The 16,352-nt window shown below is 43.3% G+C and overlaps 1 protein-coding gene across 1 annotated transcript; it reads right to left on the reverse strand.

The window, feature by feature from the left end:
* Window positions 1–250: 250 nt before the first annotated feature.
* Window positions 251–14,447, reverse strand: trpc1 (transient receptor potential cation channel, subfamily C, member 1). The gene is made up of 13 exons (XM_076761791.1): window positions 13,891–14,447; window positions 12,999–13,153; window positions 12,794–12,895; window positions 12,454–12,656; window positions 11,444–11,575; window positions 11,044–11,239; window positions 9,794–10,130; window positions 7,489–7,628; window positions 6,480–6,629; window positions 1,826–2,013; window positions 1,431–1,632; window positions 896–1,090; window positions 251–762 (listed from the first exon to the last, which is right to left on the reverse strand). Exons 1-13 carry the CDS (start codon window positions 14,054–14,056, stop codon window positions 535–537), a joined length of 2,394 nt encoding a protein of 797 aa, XP_076617906.1. The 5' UTR covers window positions 14,057–14,447; the 3' UTR covers window positions 251–534.
* Window positions 14,448–16,352: the final 1,905 nt, after the last annotated feature.

Genomic DNA, 16,352 nt, shown 5'->3' on the forward strand with positions numbered 1-16,352 from the left:
ATTTGAGTTGGTCTGTTGAGTCACGGCAACTATGCTCTAATGAGCACGAGAGTGGATCAGGTGTGTGCAATGTGACTCTCACGTGGTCTGGACTGCTGGGCACTTGGCTGAATAGTTGACAGTTTTCTGGCTTTCAGACCTGAATGGCCAAAGATCAGATTTCAATGAGAGGAATCAAAAATAACTTCAAATCTCAAAAGCAGCGTTTGTATTCACGACTAGCTTTTTGTGCCATTAAAGCCGCAGAGGGTCAAATTTTTCCAGAAATCTTTATTCGTCTCTCTGTTGAAAACGATGGCTTTCTTTATTTACAAAAAAAGGTAGAATAGCTGAATAATACATAGGGGGCCTGAGTCTTGAGGCTTTGGTGGAGAATAAATATGTTTCTAGTTAAGTTCCAGGTTTAACATTCGCCTCTGTGACTCAAAGGAGCAGAGTTTATCACATGCTCGGGTCACACGGCATCCCAGATAAACAAGAAGCAGAGGTTTTGTCAAGAGGAGAGGGGGAAGGGGAAGAGATATCTAGTGTTTTTTAGCTCCTTGGGTAGAACATGGCATATTTGGAGGTCCGGAAGCCGAGCAGGTCCCTCATCTCGTTGCGAAACTTGGAGAGGTCTTGACGCAGGTCGTTCAGATTTTCCACCGTGGCCTGGTCTGTGCTCTGCATCTTCTGCCGCGTGGAGGTCAAGTAGCGGTGAACCAGGCAACACATGATCTTCTGGTAGTTCTCATCACGCTTCTGCTTCAAGTTCTTCCACTCCTGGATGGAAAGACGAATTCAGATTGCTAACAAAGTATTGCACAAAGCATAAATAGCTTTCCAAATCAAGCCACAAACATGCACCGGCAGTCATCCTCCCACTGCAATTTAATGTGTGATTCATTTTTCATACCTTGAGGCTGTTCTGTCTCTTCACCTTGCCCTTCGAGGTATGCGAACAGATCCACTTCCTCATGCTGGTCACCAGGTAGCAGACAGTCTTTGGAGAGGGGATGATATTGAACGGCGGAGGCAGGGTACACTTGTCGTCAAAGTAGCTAAGCCACAGTTTGGCCCGAGCAAACTTCCACTCCTTATCCTCGTGATTCTACAGAAGCCCGAAAATCAACAAATACACTGAGAACGCAGGAATGCGACAATGAACTTTCACACACTGTTCTCCATTTAGAGAGGAATCTTGAACATGCAAAAGTTGTTTTTCTTAGCATAATCAAAATCAAACCGGTGTTCAAAGGAAGGAGAAAACGTGCAGCAGAGTTCCAAAAAAATGCAATTTAACATCTGTGCAACGCTTCAGGGTGAATTGGAGAAATCTAAAAAATCTAATCTAAAATCAGTTGAAACTTTGGGTTCCAAGTTGAACTCAAATTACCCTTGACGGCACCGAGAAACAAAGCCATTCTGTGCCGCGAGTTGTTTATACTTACAGCAATTTGTCTGAAGCTTTTATGGAGCATGGCCACCAGCAGCTTGGTCAGCACAATAACCACCACAATGTTGTACGTGCCTATGATCATGGCGCCCACAAAAGAGCGAAGCTCCTCCGTGTAGGTGATGCGGGTGACGAAGAGCGCAACGTGTGCCAGGGAGAAGATGTACCAGAATAAGGCATAGCAGGTCCCCATAAACCTGTGAAATGGAAAAAAAGCTGGTGTATGTCAGCGTGCATTTAGGCAACATGCCTATCAGGTGTATTCTATGACTTTATCCGCTGCATTTATACAGCCCCATACAGAATCTCTAACATCTCTCAACAAGCATTCTGAACATCTATCATTGTCATCATCGATCTCCAGAGTGACAGACTGAGGTTGGCCCATACGTGTGGAATGCATCATTGCTCTGTTGCTGGCAGAATATGCCCGCGCAGTCCTTGGGTGGAATATTCTTGTCCGGGTCTTTCCGGTCCTTTCCATAAAGCTGGGTGAGTCCAATGGTGAAGGAGAATAACACCAGCAGGAACAGGCCCAAAAACTTTCCAAACTCCTGCAGCATCTGACCCATGGAGATCTGGCGAAAATGCAATATTTGTTAATCCTGTGCTGCTTAATCTGATCTAATCAAGTAGACATTTTTCTCTGTTTTTCATGGTCGGTTTTCTGCCAGCAATCCCAGTAATCCTAATTACCCACAAAGAGGGCCAGCTGGGGTCAGATTTGACACCTGACAGGATGTTTGCCTGATCCTTACAGAATTTGATTTCTTACTCATTGAGAAGTTAATGCAGTAAAGGTAGAACATTATCTTTGCCTCGATATTTTTACGATGCAAATCAAATTCACCTGTAGTCGTGTATTCGGATGTCTCAGTGATGTGGTCTGCAAGGTTTATACAACTTGATTTGATGAACAAGGTTTTCTTTTTATGCTTATTCAGTAGCTCTTGTGTACTTGCACCTTTTTGAGCATTAGCATTAGCAGCTTATAGCAGGAAGCACAGTTAAATACATTAGCAATGGAAATATTTCATTAAAGTCTTCCGGTCAGTTGTGTTATATATTAAAACAACATTACTACTTGTGACACCTGCGCTTTTACTGCTATGATAAGTGTGCAGTGAAAAGGCTCCGTCAACATCTTCATTAACATTATAATACCTAAATATTTCCGATAACACTAACTTACTTAATATTAGCAAAGAAAGACCGTAACAATATTGTTTTAGACCATGTAATCATAGCTGCTGCTAGCTAGTTTAGCAGCCTTTTAGCTAGCAAGGAAACATCAGGGTAGCCTCATTAGGATTAAATTACAGGATTACTTTAGTGCTGATATCTAAAGTACACTTAGGTTTAGCTATATTCAGGTTTACTTTAGTAAAATTTGTCACATTTCAAGCTTCTTTTCTCGACCTTTGCACCATTATTTCTTTCTAAATCTTTAAGCAAGGTAGCTGTATTTCTGCTCGAGTGAGATGTTCTGGCACTCTTTCAACACTTGTGCCGTGTAGGCAAACTTTCCACCACTTGTAGCTAGTTTTTACCCTCATGATCTTGTTTAGCAGTGATCCCCTGAGAAAGTGGAAAAAGTAACATGTACTCTGGCAGCTGTAGTGCTCTCACCCTACCTGAGGGAAGACAGACAAACATGGAATAAGCCAAAAAAGAGGACTCGAAGACAGAGAAAGTCTTCTCAGACCATTGGAAACTCACTATTTATAGGCCTGAGTGGCTCATCTGTTTACTAGCACCTAGCGATGCTTAAACAAGGTCAGAGCACACTCGCCCTTGCAAAACACACACACAGTGTGCAGTGTGAGGGATGACCACTCTCCCTGCACCTCAAGGTGCATGGCGACGGGGGTGTTTGCACTGAAACCCAGGCAGCTTGTTTGAGGGGAAAGGCTAGTCTATTAGGTTGATTCATTCTCTTGTCATACTTAAATCCCCCCGGTGTATTCCTCTGTACACGTCTGATTTAGGGGCTGAGGGTGTTTTTTGCTTGGACAGCCTGACAGGTAGCCTAACTTAGTTACTGTACAAACAGAGCAGGAATGCAGCAGGTCAGGAGCTCTTCACCTTGACTGGAGGGGGGTCTAATGCATTTAAGATCCCTCAAATGCATCTATGTGCAGGTAAACAAATTCTCTCTACTAAATGACCCAAAAAAGGCAAATACCAAATATTAATTTGCCAGCAAAGTATACAGTGCTGGTGTTACGTACGTTAGCGTTTTATTCTTATGAGACATCACTGGCATTGCTATTTAAGTGTTTACCTTCATTTTAATTATTTAAATACATTTTAAAATTCTCTGTAAAGCACTGTAACATTTGTAGTTGTACGATGTCCTGTTAAATATATTCACATGACATCTGATTAATTTTAGCAGAGGGCAAAATCTTTTGTTTACCAAGATGTTCCTGGAGCTGTCTCAACACTGTTTCCAATTTCTTTTCAGTTTTTTTTTCCAACTTTCAGCCTCTTTGTGCAAAGCACTGTGGGACAACAACATCCACCAACACTGCATTTTCAAAACAAGCAAATTCAGCATGCATATTGACAAGTCTCTAAATATTTCACACTTTTACAGCATCACCACGCGACAATGAATACTCTGAATCAGACTAGAATTAGTATGTAGTCTGTAACTGGGACACAACCTTTCTCTCAAACACACTCATACATGCCTCCTGGTGTGCATCAGTTACGTGGGAGGTTAACAGTGTCACTGAGGTTAAGTCTAGGCCATGAGTGAGCTCACTGTATGCACAACTGGTGATAGCAGACACCCACAGACACACACTCACCAACTCAGTCACTCTTTCCAACCTCAGTAGGGGGCACTACCCAGTGGAAATGTGAGCTGGACTCTTCAGGAAGGACAGAATCAAAGAAACTTGCATTACCGCAACCCATATATTACTGCCTGACTGCCTGTGTGTGTGCAGGAGCTTGTCTGAGTGCAGCTGGATTGCACGTTCACAAATCACAAGAGTGTGGAAATGTGTGGGCACGCGTGCATTAGTAAGGAGGTGTGTCTGCCATGTGAGTGTGAGTGTGGCCATGAACACACAGCCACATCTCTTTCCAAAGCTAATAATTTTTCCATCCTGCTAAGCCAGACAGTGATGTCACAAAGTGAGTGAGTGAAAAAGACGGAAAAGAGGAAAGAGGAGAGAGAAAGGGAGGCAGAAAGATGGAGGAGATTTTAGCTGAAAAACGCTCAATAACAATCCACAGGGCACCCTCAGTGTTTTATAAGTCAACCGCAAACAGCACCTCGGCTTAATGACAGGAAGGCATCCCTACAAACAGCCTGACCTCACTGCATACCTTTATGTAATAAAGTCACACACAGGGGAAAAGTGAAATTCTGCCAGCACAAAGTCAGACGTTGGCTGGCTTTACAGTCTCTCTCTCTGCCAGCTGGCTGGACGATACACAATATCATGATGCGATAAAACGGGACACCTATGGCCCTGAGATTGTTGAGGAGTAGAAAATATGCAAACCAGATTGTTGGCTCGTCTGGGAAGCTGGAAAATAATGACATAACAGAAAGCTTTTGGCCAAGTTGTAAAACAAGGTGATCCATAACGTTTTTGACTGTCCGCCTCAAATTGCTCGGAATGAAGATATGAAACCTGCACGGCTTTAAGGAATATTCAGCATTTACACAGGAAGATGGTGAATCTTTGCCATCTCTTCCATCAGAGAAAGGACAGAACAAACAAAAGCTCCCTGGAACAGTAATGTTTAGGAAATATTACAGAAAGTGTCTCGTTGATATATATGAAACAGTTAAATGTGGGGTTCCAAACGAAAGAAGGCTCAAATAAGATGCGAAAAACATACACGCATTATTGCACTATTGTACTTACGCACCACAGAAATGTCCATTTTTGTCAGAGTAAATGTTTAGAAATTTGATTTATTTTGTGTTGTGTAAGAGGCATAAAGCAGATCAGCACAGCTGCATTACTAAACATTTCCATAACCTTTGGAGAAAAACAATTGAAGAGATTCTGAAGACGCATCTCTGCTAATTCTGAATGACAGTGCCAGCGCAGACTGAGGGTTAATCAAGCCCATCCAATGCAGCTTTTCCAGGATTTAGAAAATCAGGCTGATGCCCATGCATTTCCCAAACTGAATCGAAGCAGCAGTGAAAATCATTTTAAAAGCTGCTTTCTTAGCCTACGGAAGACCTCAAAATGAGTTAAAATAAATTCAAAAAGTTCAGAAACTTGTTAAAAAGTTTTCAAATGCCTCGGGCTATAAAGCATGTAATGACTCTATTTTTCCCTTTTCATCACTCGTGGCCAAAATTCCTCTTAAGATGGCGATGGATCAGACTTGCTGTATGTGCCAGATTGTAATAGAAATCGATGCAGGATCCAGTGAAAATGTGCTGTGGGTGTATGGAGTCAGCTCCTCCGGCTTTAAATATGCAGCAGCCTAAACTGAAGTCAGCTTGAGAAATCAATTTGCGCGATCTGAAGGGCTCTCATTCATGTAGATGATAGAAATGATGATAGCGGCACGGTCACGCATATGGCATCTAAGCTGCAAAGCTTCATGATGTTGTGTTCGGTTTATTATGAGCATATTATCACAGCAGAACGCATTCGTCTGCTGCCTCAGTTCGCTGTGCTTATCCTTAATGCTTATGATGATAGCCAGGATACTGCTGAGCACAGCTGGTGCGATGTTTAGTGTGGGCTCATCCTTGAGTGTTCACACTTCACTGTGAGAGGATGAGAGTGGGTGGTGTACGTGTGTGTTAGTGTATGTATGTGTGTGTGTTTGTGTGTGTGTGTGGTGGGGTTAGATAGGATGACAGAAAGGGAAGTGGTTTTGCAATCATTACATAAGACTTTTGTCATTCTTTTTCTCATCCAAAGTGTTTTACAAAAACGGCTGGATACATGATCTCAAACTTCCACTGGGATCACACTCAAATCTCAGCCGGCTCCGACTGGAATCAAAAGCTCAGAAGTACTTTCAGTGCGTGTCACAAGTGTTTTTCTCCTACCTGAAGCGGCCCCAGTATGGAGCTGGTGGTGTACATGAAGAAGAGTCGCAGGTAACTTAGAACGTTAGCAAACGCAAACAGGCCCTCCGCCACCAAGATGGGATGGAAGGCATCCCAGTTCTTCCTCTCTGTGTCCTCCACATTCTTGAACTGAGGAACAAGCATGCACATTCAGAAACAGCACTGACGCAGTCTGTCAGTGTGATACTAACCTACTTTACTTTGCATTTAAATCACAAACAAAGCACGGCTTGCTATTTCTTGGCAGAACTGGCTGAGCTAGCTGCTAGCTAACTGCTAACTCTGAGGTTCCCTGTTTCAAACACGGGATTCACAGTGGATCTAATTTCTACCCCTGGAGACCCCAAACAATGAATATTTTACATCTCTTCCTGCTCCACCCAAGCCAGACTAGCTAACTCCAGTGTGCTTGCTAGCTGCCGATTGGCTGATCACACCTGATGAAACTAGGCCTAATGACTGCTTCAGTGATCAGAGGTGTCACCAGAGTGGCATCAAAACTAAAGCCACCTTTAATATCTAAACAACAAAAAAAAGTTCAAATATTCTATGCAATGAATGGTGCTTTTTAATGAAATTAGGTACGTTTTAGTCAGTAATGCAAATTAGAGTGCAGTACTGCAGCTTCCAGTGCATATTCATTGGACCTACATACTCATGGCCCACCCACACAGATGATTTCTCTTATTTTGCCTGATTCGACCTCTTTCTGAACACAGTGTGGGTGTGTATAGACTGTGCCTGACTGGCATCTCTCTCAATCTCCTGTATTACCGGTTAAGGTGGGAAAAATTGCACCTTGAGTTGAACAACTGAAAACATTTGCGTCGGTGCGTTGGGCTGTTAATTTACTGAAAGATGAACTACTAATGAAATAAACTGACTTTCTGAATTTAGCCGTCTGTCAACCTTTCAAGCCAACAGTGCTGAAGATTATATGCAGCGATCTAGAGTCTAAATCTAAAGAGTGTGTGTAATGTGTGTGCACCTTGCTATGAGCGACGATCTTGAGGGCAAAGGTGGCGAGGTAAAGGGAGTTCATCACGAAGCTCAGCTGGTTCCTCGACTCCTCCAGAAAGTCTTCCAGCCCCTCGTACCACAGACGCTTCACATCCGACCACACCATCCCTACAGGAGAGCAGGAATTCCCCATCACCACACGCTTATACACACACCACTGGAAAAAAAAAGGCATTTTGCTGTCATCCCCTGGAGACCAGGGCGAACAGGAATGTATGAGACACAGAAATTGGAGATTACTGTGTTGAAAAAGTGACATGTGTAGGATTTAGGGAGGTGTGTGGAAATTAATAAAGAGTGTTTGTGTCTGTTTGTGTCCACGAGGAATGTCATCCATTCTGCATGTACAGTAATAAAATGAAGACTGAGAGCTGGAGTCCAGCTGCAAATCAAGGCAGAGTGACACGTCCTCCACACGCCTGGATTCAGAAACGATTTCATGAGAATGAACTGGATTGATCGGTCATTGGTTTCCATGGTTTCATCACAAAGTCGACAGAAATCACAGAAAATGTTTCACGCATGAATTGTTTGTCTCTGAATAAGTTGGTAGGATCTTTATCATTTAGTGGTTGAATTTGATATCTAATGCAGAAATCAAGTACATTTACTCAAGTATTGTTTGAGGTACTTACGCTTTAATTGAGTATTTCCATTTCCTGCTACTTTGTAGGGTTTGGGTTCTACTTCTTCTCTAATATCATTCAGAGACGCATTTTATACTTTACATTAATAATATATATTACTCTGAAATGGGCCATTATGCATAATACTTTAAGTTTTTGTACTTGTACAAGTACTTTGTACAAGCATATTGTCATTTTAATACTTTATACTAATTCTACTCTACTCTACAGTACTCTACCGTTGTACTGCTACTTTTACTTAACTAAAAAGATCCAAGTACTTCCTCCACTAATAGAGAGGTGCATTAACACACAGTGACACACACATGCGTACAGATACTCTCAGAATCTCTGCATCTGATTTCTCCATTACTGTGAGGCATCTGGCTCAGGGGACGGCAGGGTGGAGAGAGCAGGAGTGAGAGAAAAGGAGAACAATGAAAAGCAGAAGGAATGAAAAGCTGCTGTTTGACGTTGAGTGTTGTCTGCACACATGCAGCAAAACGTTGAAAATTTCACATCCTGATAACATTTGCATTCAAAATCTCCCTCCTGTTCTCTAACTAGTCTTGCAGAGACCCTGGAGTGTGAAATCTGCACCACTGCACCACACCTTGCAGTGAAGCTGCTTTGCAATGAGGCAGCCATTAAGAAAAAAACTGCTGAAGTTATAAAAATTGATCTTTGATGTTGCTATTTTGCAGTGCTTCAGGAATCTTTCCCCCTCTAGTGGGCTATCTGAGCCCATGGAAAAACCCACTGCACTTCTGTCTAATGACTCAACTACTGATCTCGCTACTGCAATATACTGAACAAATGGGAAATTACCCCACAACCATCTTCATAACATTGAATAGTAGAAGTCAATTGCTTCTATATCCTTTCATAACCTGTCAGGTGCAGTTACTGGGATGATGTAGCAACCCGGTGATGAAAGCTAGACCAATGAGCTGTGGTTATGATGCTTTGTGACCGGTGGAGAGGAGTAGGATGCTGCAACCATGAGACAAATATCTCTGCTGAGAAGGCAGGGCCATTAAAGCGATTGAATGATCATGCTAATGGTTTCTTGGCAGAAGAGGAAGGTAGTGAAGCCCAGTCCCCAGAGAGAAAGACGGGGTCAGTTTCTATCTGTCACCATCCAGCCTCATCTGAACCCACACAGCTTGTGCACATGTGTTTGTCCTCGTGCAGATATGTGTTTGCATGTATGTGGGCTGAGTCCAGCACTCAGATGGGTCACGAGGGAGAGAGAAGAAGCTGCGGTTCCTTTCTATAGAGCTCAATTAGAAGCAGAACTGACAGATTTAATCCAGTCAAGCCAGGCTTTCTGTCATTTAGTATAGAAAGAGCTGTTTGTCATGCTATGCCTGATAGGATTAAGGATACAGGATACTGGACTTCAGACAGACCATAACAGGAATCTCTCATTTTCGCTCCAATTTGCAATGTTTTTCTATTAAATTTTGGTTCATATGATTAAATTGCTACTCTTTTTTATTTATTTTGCATCCATTAGGAGATGATTGATTATTCAATTATAGAAATTAGCCCTTCAAACTCTGAAATATATATTATGGTTGCAACATACATGGTGCCCCCCTACACCGAGCAGACATACAGTTGAGGTGAGGTAAAAAAGCTGACCTATGATCCAGAGGATGAGCAGGTAATCTATCATCTCCAGCGCAGGGCCCATGGTGTTTTTCTTGCCCTCATTGTAGACCAGAGAGTACAGGTTGAGCAGCAGCAGGAAGGTGAAGTAGGAGGCGCTGTGGATGATGAACTTGACGAAGGGTGTGTGGATGATCTGGCCCACACGGGAGCGCGGCACGAGAAGGTAGCAGAAAGAAAGCAGCGGCCAAAGCATCGCCACGGACAGCACTGTGGCCATCTTTAGACAGGTGTGTTTGCGCCGGTAGCTGGCCGTCTCTCCAAACCAGACGGTGTTGAGGAACTGTTGACAGTTGGACTGAGCCACAAACTGTAAGGTGGACGTCAAGAGAGAATGAGGTGAGGACATCACAAATGAGCAAATCCTGATCATTTCTATGTCAGTCAGTTGAATATACTGCGTGACATGTTCAAAGTTGAGCTGGCCTCAACCTTTTTCAGTGCTGCAATAATGCAGTGACAATGCAACTGACAATCCACTTGACAGACGCCCCGTCAACCAGCATTTGAGCAGCCCTGCAACAGCGGCTTAGCGACGATGCAGCTAGCCACGTTTAGCTGTTTTGTAGTTCTGTCACTTGTAGTGTGAACATACAGTTTGAGCTACAGCCAGCAAACGGTTAGCTTATTTAGCACAAAGACAGGAACAAGGAAACAGCTGACCTGCTTAGCAAACAGGAAGGTATCAAAATTTGCCAAACAGCAAGTCGGTTAGCAGACTTTTTTTTTTTACTGAGCCAGCTATAAACATGTCAATGTTCTCTCTGCAATAAAAACCCAACCACAAACTCTAAATAAGAGGGACTGAAGGAGCATTTCTCTCTTGTGCAGCCTTAAGAGGTGTTCTTTCTCCGGCAGGAAACAAAGGCATGCCACTAGCTGTACTGTGATATATGAGTCAAACTGTTCACACTGAGACATCCCAGCTGTAAATTGCCCCACAGCTTCAAACTTCCAGCTTTAGTTTGTCTTTAACTGCTGTTGCCTAGAGGAAGTACTTGATCCTACCAAACTCATATCTCACAAAGACAAGCACATGGTGTGCCGGAGCAGATGGGTCCCACATATACTCCAGCAAATCATTAATAACGGATAGTATTGTTATTTTCTCCCCTCTAATCTGTGGATAGTCATTGAATGAAACGATCAAGTAACATTTCCTGATTATTGCAGATTGGCTTGCTACTGATGGTGCCAAAAGCCGCTGACTTTGCTCGCCTAACCTCTTTTTGGTTGTACTTGATGGCAAGCTTGAGTCGACTGAGATTCATGCGCTCCTCCAGTAAGCCTCTCTTGTCAATGTGATCCTCGCTGGATGTGTGGTTGAGAATCACTTCTAGCTCTCGAGAGTTTCGAGCCTGAGCCAGCAGGTCCTTGGCAAACATCTTACACTGCTTCGCCAGCTCCTCATAGTCGTTCCTGGAGTACGGAAATTAGATCCAATCAGACCACATGAAAGATAATGATTCTTATCTGTTCCTGGTTACAAAGGAAAGGGGTTTGCAATATCACTGTGTACGTGCATGTGTTTGTGCATGTGCAGCATGTTTCTCTGTCTTCATGTGCAGAGAAAGTCAATTAAAGTGCCCTGACATGACGTGCAGCAGCAGTTAGCAATCGTACCTGAACTCCACCTCAACCAGGCTGAGCTCCTTGAGGTCTGTACTCAGCTCAAAGGCCCTGAGTATGGGATCCTCCTCAGTCAGCATGATCAGAGAGGGGCTGGCCAGACAGCGGTAAATGTCCAGGCGAAACCTGATTCGGAAAGACCACGTCGGATGAGGGGACGAAAATGTGAACACTGAAGCACAAAAAAAGAGCTGCACAGATGAGAAAAAAAAGGAAATCTAGAACATTCAGCTTCTACTGTAGCTGCTTTATTTGTACCTGCTTTGACCTCTTATGTTGTTTGCCAGCCAAACTGCAGACTGATTCATTTAGCTCACTGTGTGGGAAGCTACACTGCCCTGCACAGAGAATAAAAATGTCCAACAGAAGAAACCAGCAAAAATCTCATCTGCAAGTCTAAGATGGTATCAGAAAGCAAGAGTCACTACTTCTCAGGGGAAATGCTGCTGGTTTTGCAGCTTCCCCCTTAAAATCGAGCTTGCAGTGATTTTATATTTCAGTGTAAAACCATCACTTATTTGAACAAATGAATATACTAATACTGGCAAACCAAATACTGACTCTCCATATCCAGATAAGCAGAGCTTGGCAGGAACACAGAGCATTAGGACTGTGGGACTGAGAGAGTACTGTAAGCATGGTACTGCCAGAAGTGCATATGATAATAAATAATTTCTTTCTAGATGCTTAAGATGAAGGCATCATCAAAACAAGGCGGCGCAATGTTTCACCTTTCCTGAACACTTTGCTTGACACACCAACTGATTCATAGCTGTTTTAGAGCTCCCACATACCAGAGCATGGCCAAAAAAATCATCACGTAAACCGCAGGCATCATCTGGAAGACAAAAGTGGTGTCGACCAGTCCAGGTTACAGTAATTTAGTGCAACACTAGTCTGGTTTAGATCAGTGGGAGTTTAATGCAGCCAACTGGGGAAAGCCGACAGTGTTTATACTACTGCATTTCCCACCCGCTAGATCACTGAGGTGGCATGTGTTGTACCTGGAGTGTCGTAAGCTGTCCTTCTTGTTTTTAGCGTTGCAGAGCGTGCACTCGCAGCCTACGGCATGGGGCCGGGGCAGCGAGATGTCCTGTTTCAGCAGCATGGTCAGGATCTCGTAGTTGTTCCTGTGGGCCGCCAGGATGACCGGAGCCACGTCCATGGTGGTGGAATACTCAGGGTTCTGAATCCTCTGCATCAGTTTCTGAAAAGAAAATAGGAATGTATGGATAAAAATATAAAACACGCTGCAGAAATTATAAGAAAGGATTGTTTACATCCTCCTGCTCTTTGCCTCTACGGTGCTTATTTTGATTTAAGCTGTAATGAGAGGGGACTCACAGCAATGGAGGGCTTGGAAGATCGCCTCGGCCTGTGGTTGAGGAGGATATCCACAGCTCCCACCACCTCGGAGTCTATGGCCACCAACAAGGCGTCTGTCGCCTACACAGATGCAACATTTCCGAAGCTCTCAAACAGCAGATTACAAGCCGAAACAAGACACGCAGCAACAGTAAACTAATGAGTGTGTGTGTGTGTTTACTACCTGGCAGCCATGTTCAAGAAGAAGCTGCAGGATGTCTAGATTCTCGTTCTCGATAGTGATGGTGACGGCATCTCGGCCCAGCACGTCTACGCAGTTGATGTTGAGCTCGCCATGTCGGTTCTCTTCGAGCAGTTTCTTCACCATGTAGTAGTCGCCTGAGAAGCACGTCGAAGACAAGTCAGATCTATAAAAGCCGGGACTATTATCTGTGCATGGCGCCAGAGAGACCCACACAGCTTCGGACGGCGCTCTCTCAGAGCAGGCTCGGCTCCAGCAGCTCTCTTAACCTCAGTCGTGTATAACAATAACATCTCCCTCAAAGGACAGTTTCTGTTGCCGAGCCTTGTTTAGAGAGGCTTTATATGGTCACAGTTGCTGGCCTGTGCACCTAAAACAACCTCAGCCTGTACAGTGTTTTTAACTTATCAATGAAACATTCTCCTCCCATCTGACCAGATGCCTCTTTGCTGTTTTACTCGGTCTGCATCTTGTGTAGCTTCCCTTCAGTTTCTTTGCGGTCACTTTCCTTGTTAGGAGCTGAGAAAAGTGAGCAGAGAAGGGACAGAAACTTACAGAAGGAGCAGAGTTTCAACTAAATATATCTTAACCCCTGTGGGCAAATTTCTACAGTGGCCAACATGTAGGCAGCTGTGAGAGGTATTCACGAAAAAAAAAAAAAAAAAAAAGTGGTTTGACTGTGCAGTTTGCAGCTGCAACGACTCTACTGGAAATCCATCAAGCTGTTACCTACAGTACATGTCAGCCAGCTCATTTCAGGCAAAATGCCAACACTAACAAGAGCTTTTCTATGATCTTAAACGCATCATACTGAGTGTGAAAAACGATGACTGTGGGGTTGCGTCTACTTTGGAAGAGGAAAATGACAACAAACCTTTCTCGCACGCCAGCAAGAAGAGCTTCTCGTCCAGCGTAGTTTCCTCTTTCACCTCTCTCACGTCTTTCAAGGCCAGAAATTTATCCGGAGAGGAGGCGTCCGTGCCCTGGTAGAGAGCTGCCATTACGACGGAGAGCGAGTACGGCCAAACACTGATGTGCATCCCACTAGAAACCGGCGACCATTACACAAGAAAGCCCGTCATATGGGGTGACATTAGAGCGATGCTTATTTCTGTTGTCGTTTTGGCAGCAGGGGCTCAAAGCGTCATGAGACTAAAAAAAAAAAATTATCAACTGTCGTTATCGCCGTCGCATCTCTGCTGCGACCGCTTGCGCGCTGCTGCTGGCTAAAAACAACCTCCTTCAGTCTTTTTTTCCGCACTGAATGGCTTCAAACGTCGGGTGCGCACATGCAAAAGGAGGCTGCAGTCCCACAAAACGACGCGGTCATCTCCCTCGGCGTGTTTACGCGCACCATCTTCTCGCATCGCAGGCTCCCGGGATCTTTCTGGTCCTGATGCTGCTGACGAGGCGTCTACTGCGCATGTGTTTCCTGCTCCACCTGCTCGCTCATTTCGCAGGCGCAAAGCTTGATGGTTACGTAAGAGGGCAATTGAGTGCAGCTTTGTTCAGTGCGTATGTGTGTCTATATGCGCGGAGCTGAAGTGTCTTCATACAGGAAAAATACGTTTTAAAGAAAGTTAAAACAGAATTTCATGCAGATTTGATTTATTTCAGCCACCCTGTGAGTTTGGATACATGTGCTGAGCATCATAATTCTGTGTAGGCCCATATTTTATAGAATAAACTCTGAAATATATTTTAATAGTACAGCTCAAGGAAGTCTGCATGCATAATGTGACGGAGACAATAAATCACACCTGTGGTCTGTGCACGGTGGTGTGTGTTCCTCCGTTTAGTGGACGGACTACCTCCAGCAGAAATATGAGCATGTCCATGTAATGTGTTTGGACATGCATGGGTGAAATTTTTACTGCATATGAATAATGGAAAGAGAGGGAGAGAGATATGTGGGTTTGTGTATAGTCAGTGGGCCGCGAGGCAACACGTATGGGAGATAAACACAGCTGTCCTGGTTCTGATGGCCAAATCCACGCATATCAAAGTCAGTCTGTGACACTTATGTAATCAGAGAACACTAAACACTGACAGAGAAATGGAGAAACTGATTATAGAGACAGTAAAGTAACTGTACAGTTCATAATGTTTCACATTTGAGTAAAAGAGAGAGTCAAAGCATTCTGTGCTGTATGTACTGAAAGGCAGTCAAGCAATATACTCCAGTTTGAAAAGGAAAATGGTAAGAAATCACATGAGTGTAACACAGCAGACATTTTGACTTGTAATAAAAGCACAGGCACTACTAATAACACCAGCAAACGGCTCAATTGTCCCAATAAGGTCATAGCTTATTGGGACAATTGAGCCGTTGTGACAGCTGGCCAGCATGTACAATACCAGGACCCTGAAACTAAATCAGTAATTTCATTATTTACAACTAAGCATTTCCTACTGTTTGATGTCAAAATGTTTTTTGTGGAAAAGGCCTGCTGAGGAATTGTTTCACTCACACAGCTGTTCCAGCGGTTGGCAACGCAGAATGGGAATAAGAACTCAAATTTCCTTATAAGTCTGTAAATGTTGTCTAAAATATAACAAGTAATGCAGAGTTAGAATGATTTAATAGGCTGTTGCTTTACCAAATCATACATTTTCACATTGGCTACTATACAGTAAGATAACATGCATGTATTAAAGGAAAAAAGAGTTTTGCTGTGTAATAAAATCAATAAATATCAATAATCTGTGCTATTTGAATTAATTACTCACTCGGTTACTCTCAAGGCTAATGAGGTGTCTCATCCACCTGAAAAAGCCCACGCAAAATATTACAGATAAGAGTTCAGAGAAAAGCTCAAAACAGTGCATGTGGACTCAAACTTGGATCCTATAAACATTCATAGGGGAGCTGTTCAGTTTTGTGAGTGTTTTAAAATAAGCTTCTCCCCATCCACTCCATTTCTAAGCAATTATATTTACAAGTGGAGAAAGGGGTCCTGTAGCTGCGCTTTATTATAATACAAAATCCCATAACAGCCCTCGGTTAATCAGCTGAACTAATTTAGAAAGGAAAAAAAAAACAAAACACGATGCACAGTGTGGGTGGGAAACACAGGCCCACAGACTGCTGTTTGCTGCTAGAAGCAGGAATTCACTGCACCACCTTATGTTTTCAGTAAGGAAAGGAAGATATTAAAATTACATTTGTGACTAATGATTACCCCCTAAGTGCTTCATTTTGATTACTTCCTGCTGCCCAGCTAACACTTTTATCAGTTGTTCAACAGGCTGATCAAACAGGTCATTTAAATATATGTATAATATATGTATAAATGCTTTGGTATTGTAAAATAATTCTATTTTTATGTCCATAAT

Source organism: Chaetodon auriga, chromosome 21, assembly GCF_051107435.1.
Source record: "Chaetodon auriga isolate fChaAug3 chromosome 21, fChaAug3.hap1, whole genome shotgun sequence".
NCBI lineage: Eukaryota > Metazoa > Chordata > Actinopteri > Chaetodontiformes > Chaetodontidae > Chaetodon > Chaetodon auriga.

Bases quoted from the DNA above. Each gene is read 5' to 3' on its own strand.
- trpc1 (XM_076761791.1), bottom strand. From the start codon at position 14,056: ATGCACATCAGTGTTTGGCCGTACTCGCTCTCCGTCGTAATGGCAGCT. The intron at 10,131-11,043 runs GTTAGGCGAGCA...TCCACCTTACAG, and splicing joins TCAAGTACAACCAAAAAGAG to TTTGTGGCTCAGTCCAACTG. The intron at 763-895 runs GTATGAAAAATG...CTTTCCATCCAG, and splicing joins AGAGACAGAACAGCCTCAAG to GAGTGGAAGAACTTGAAGCA.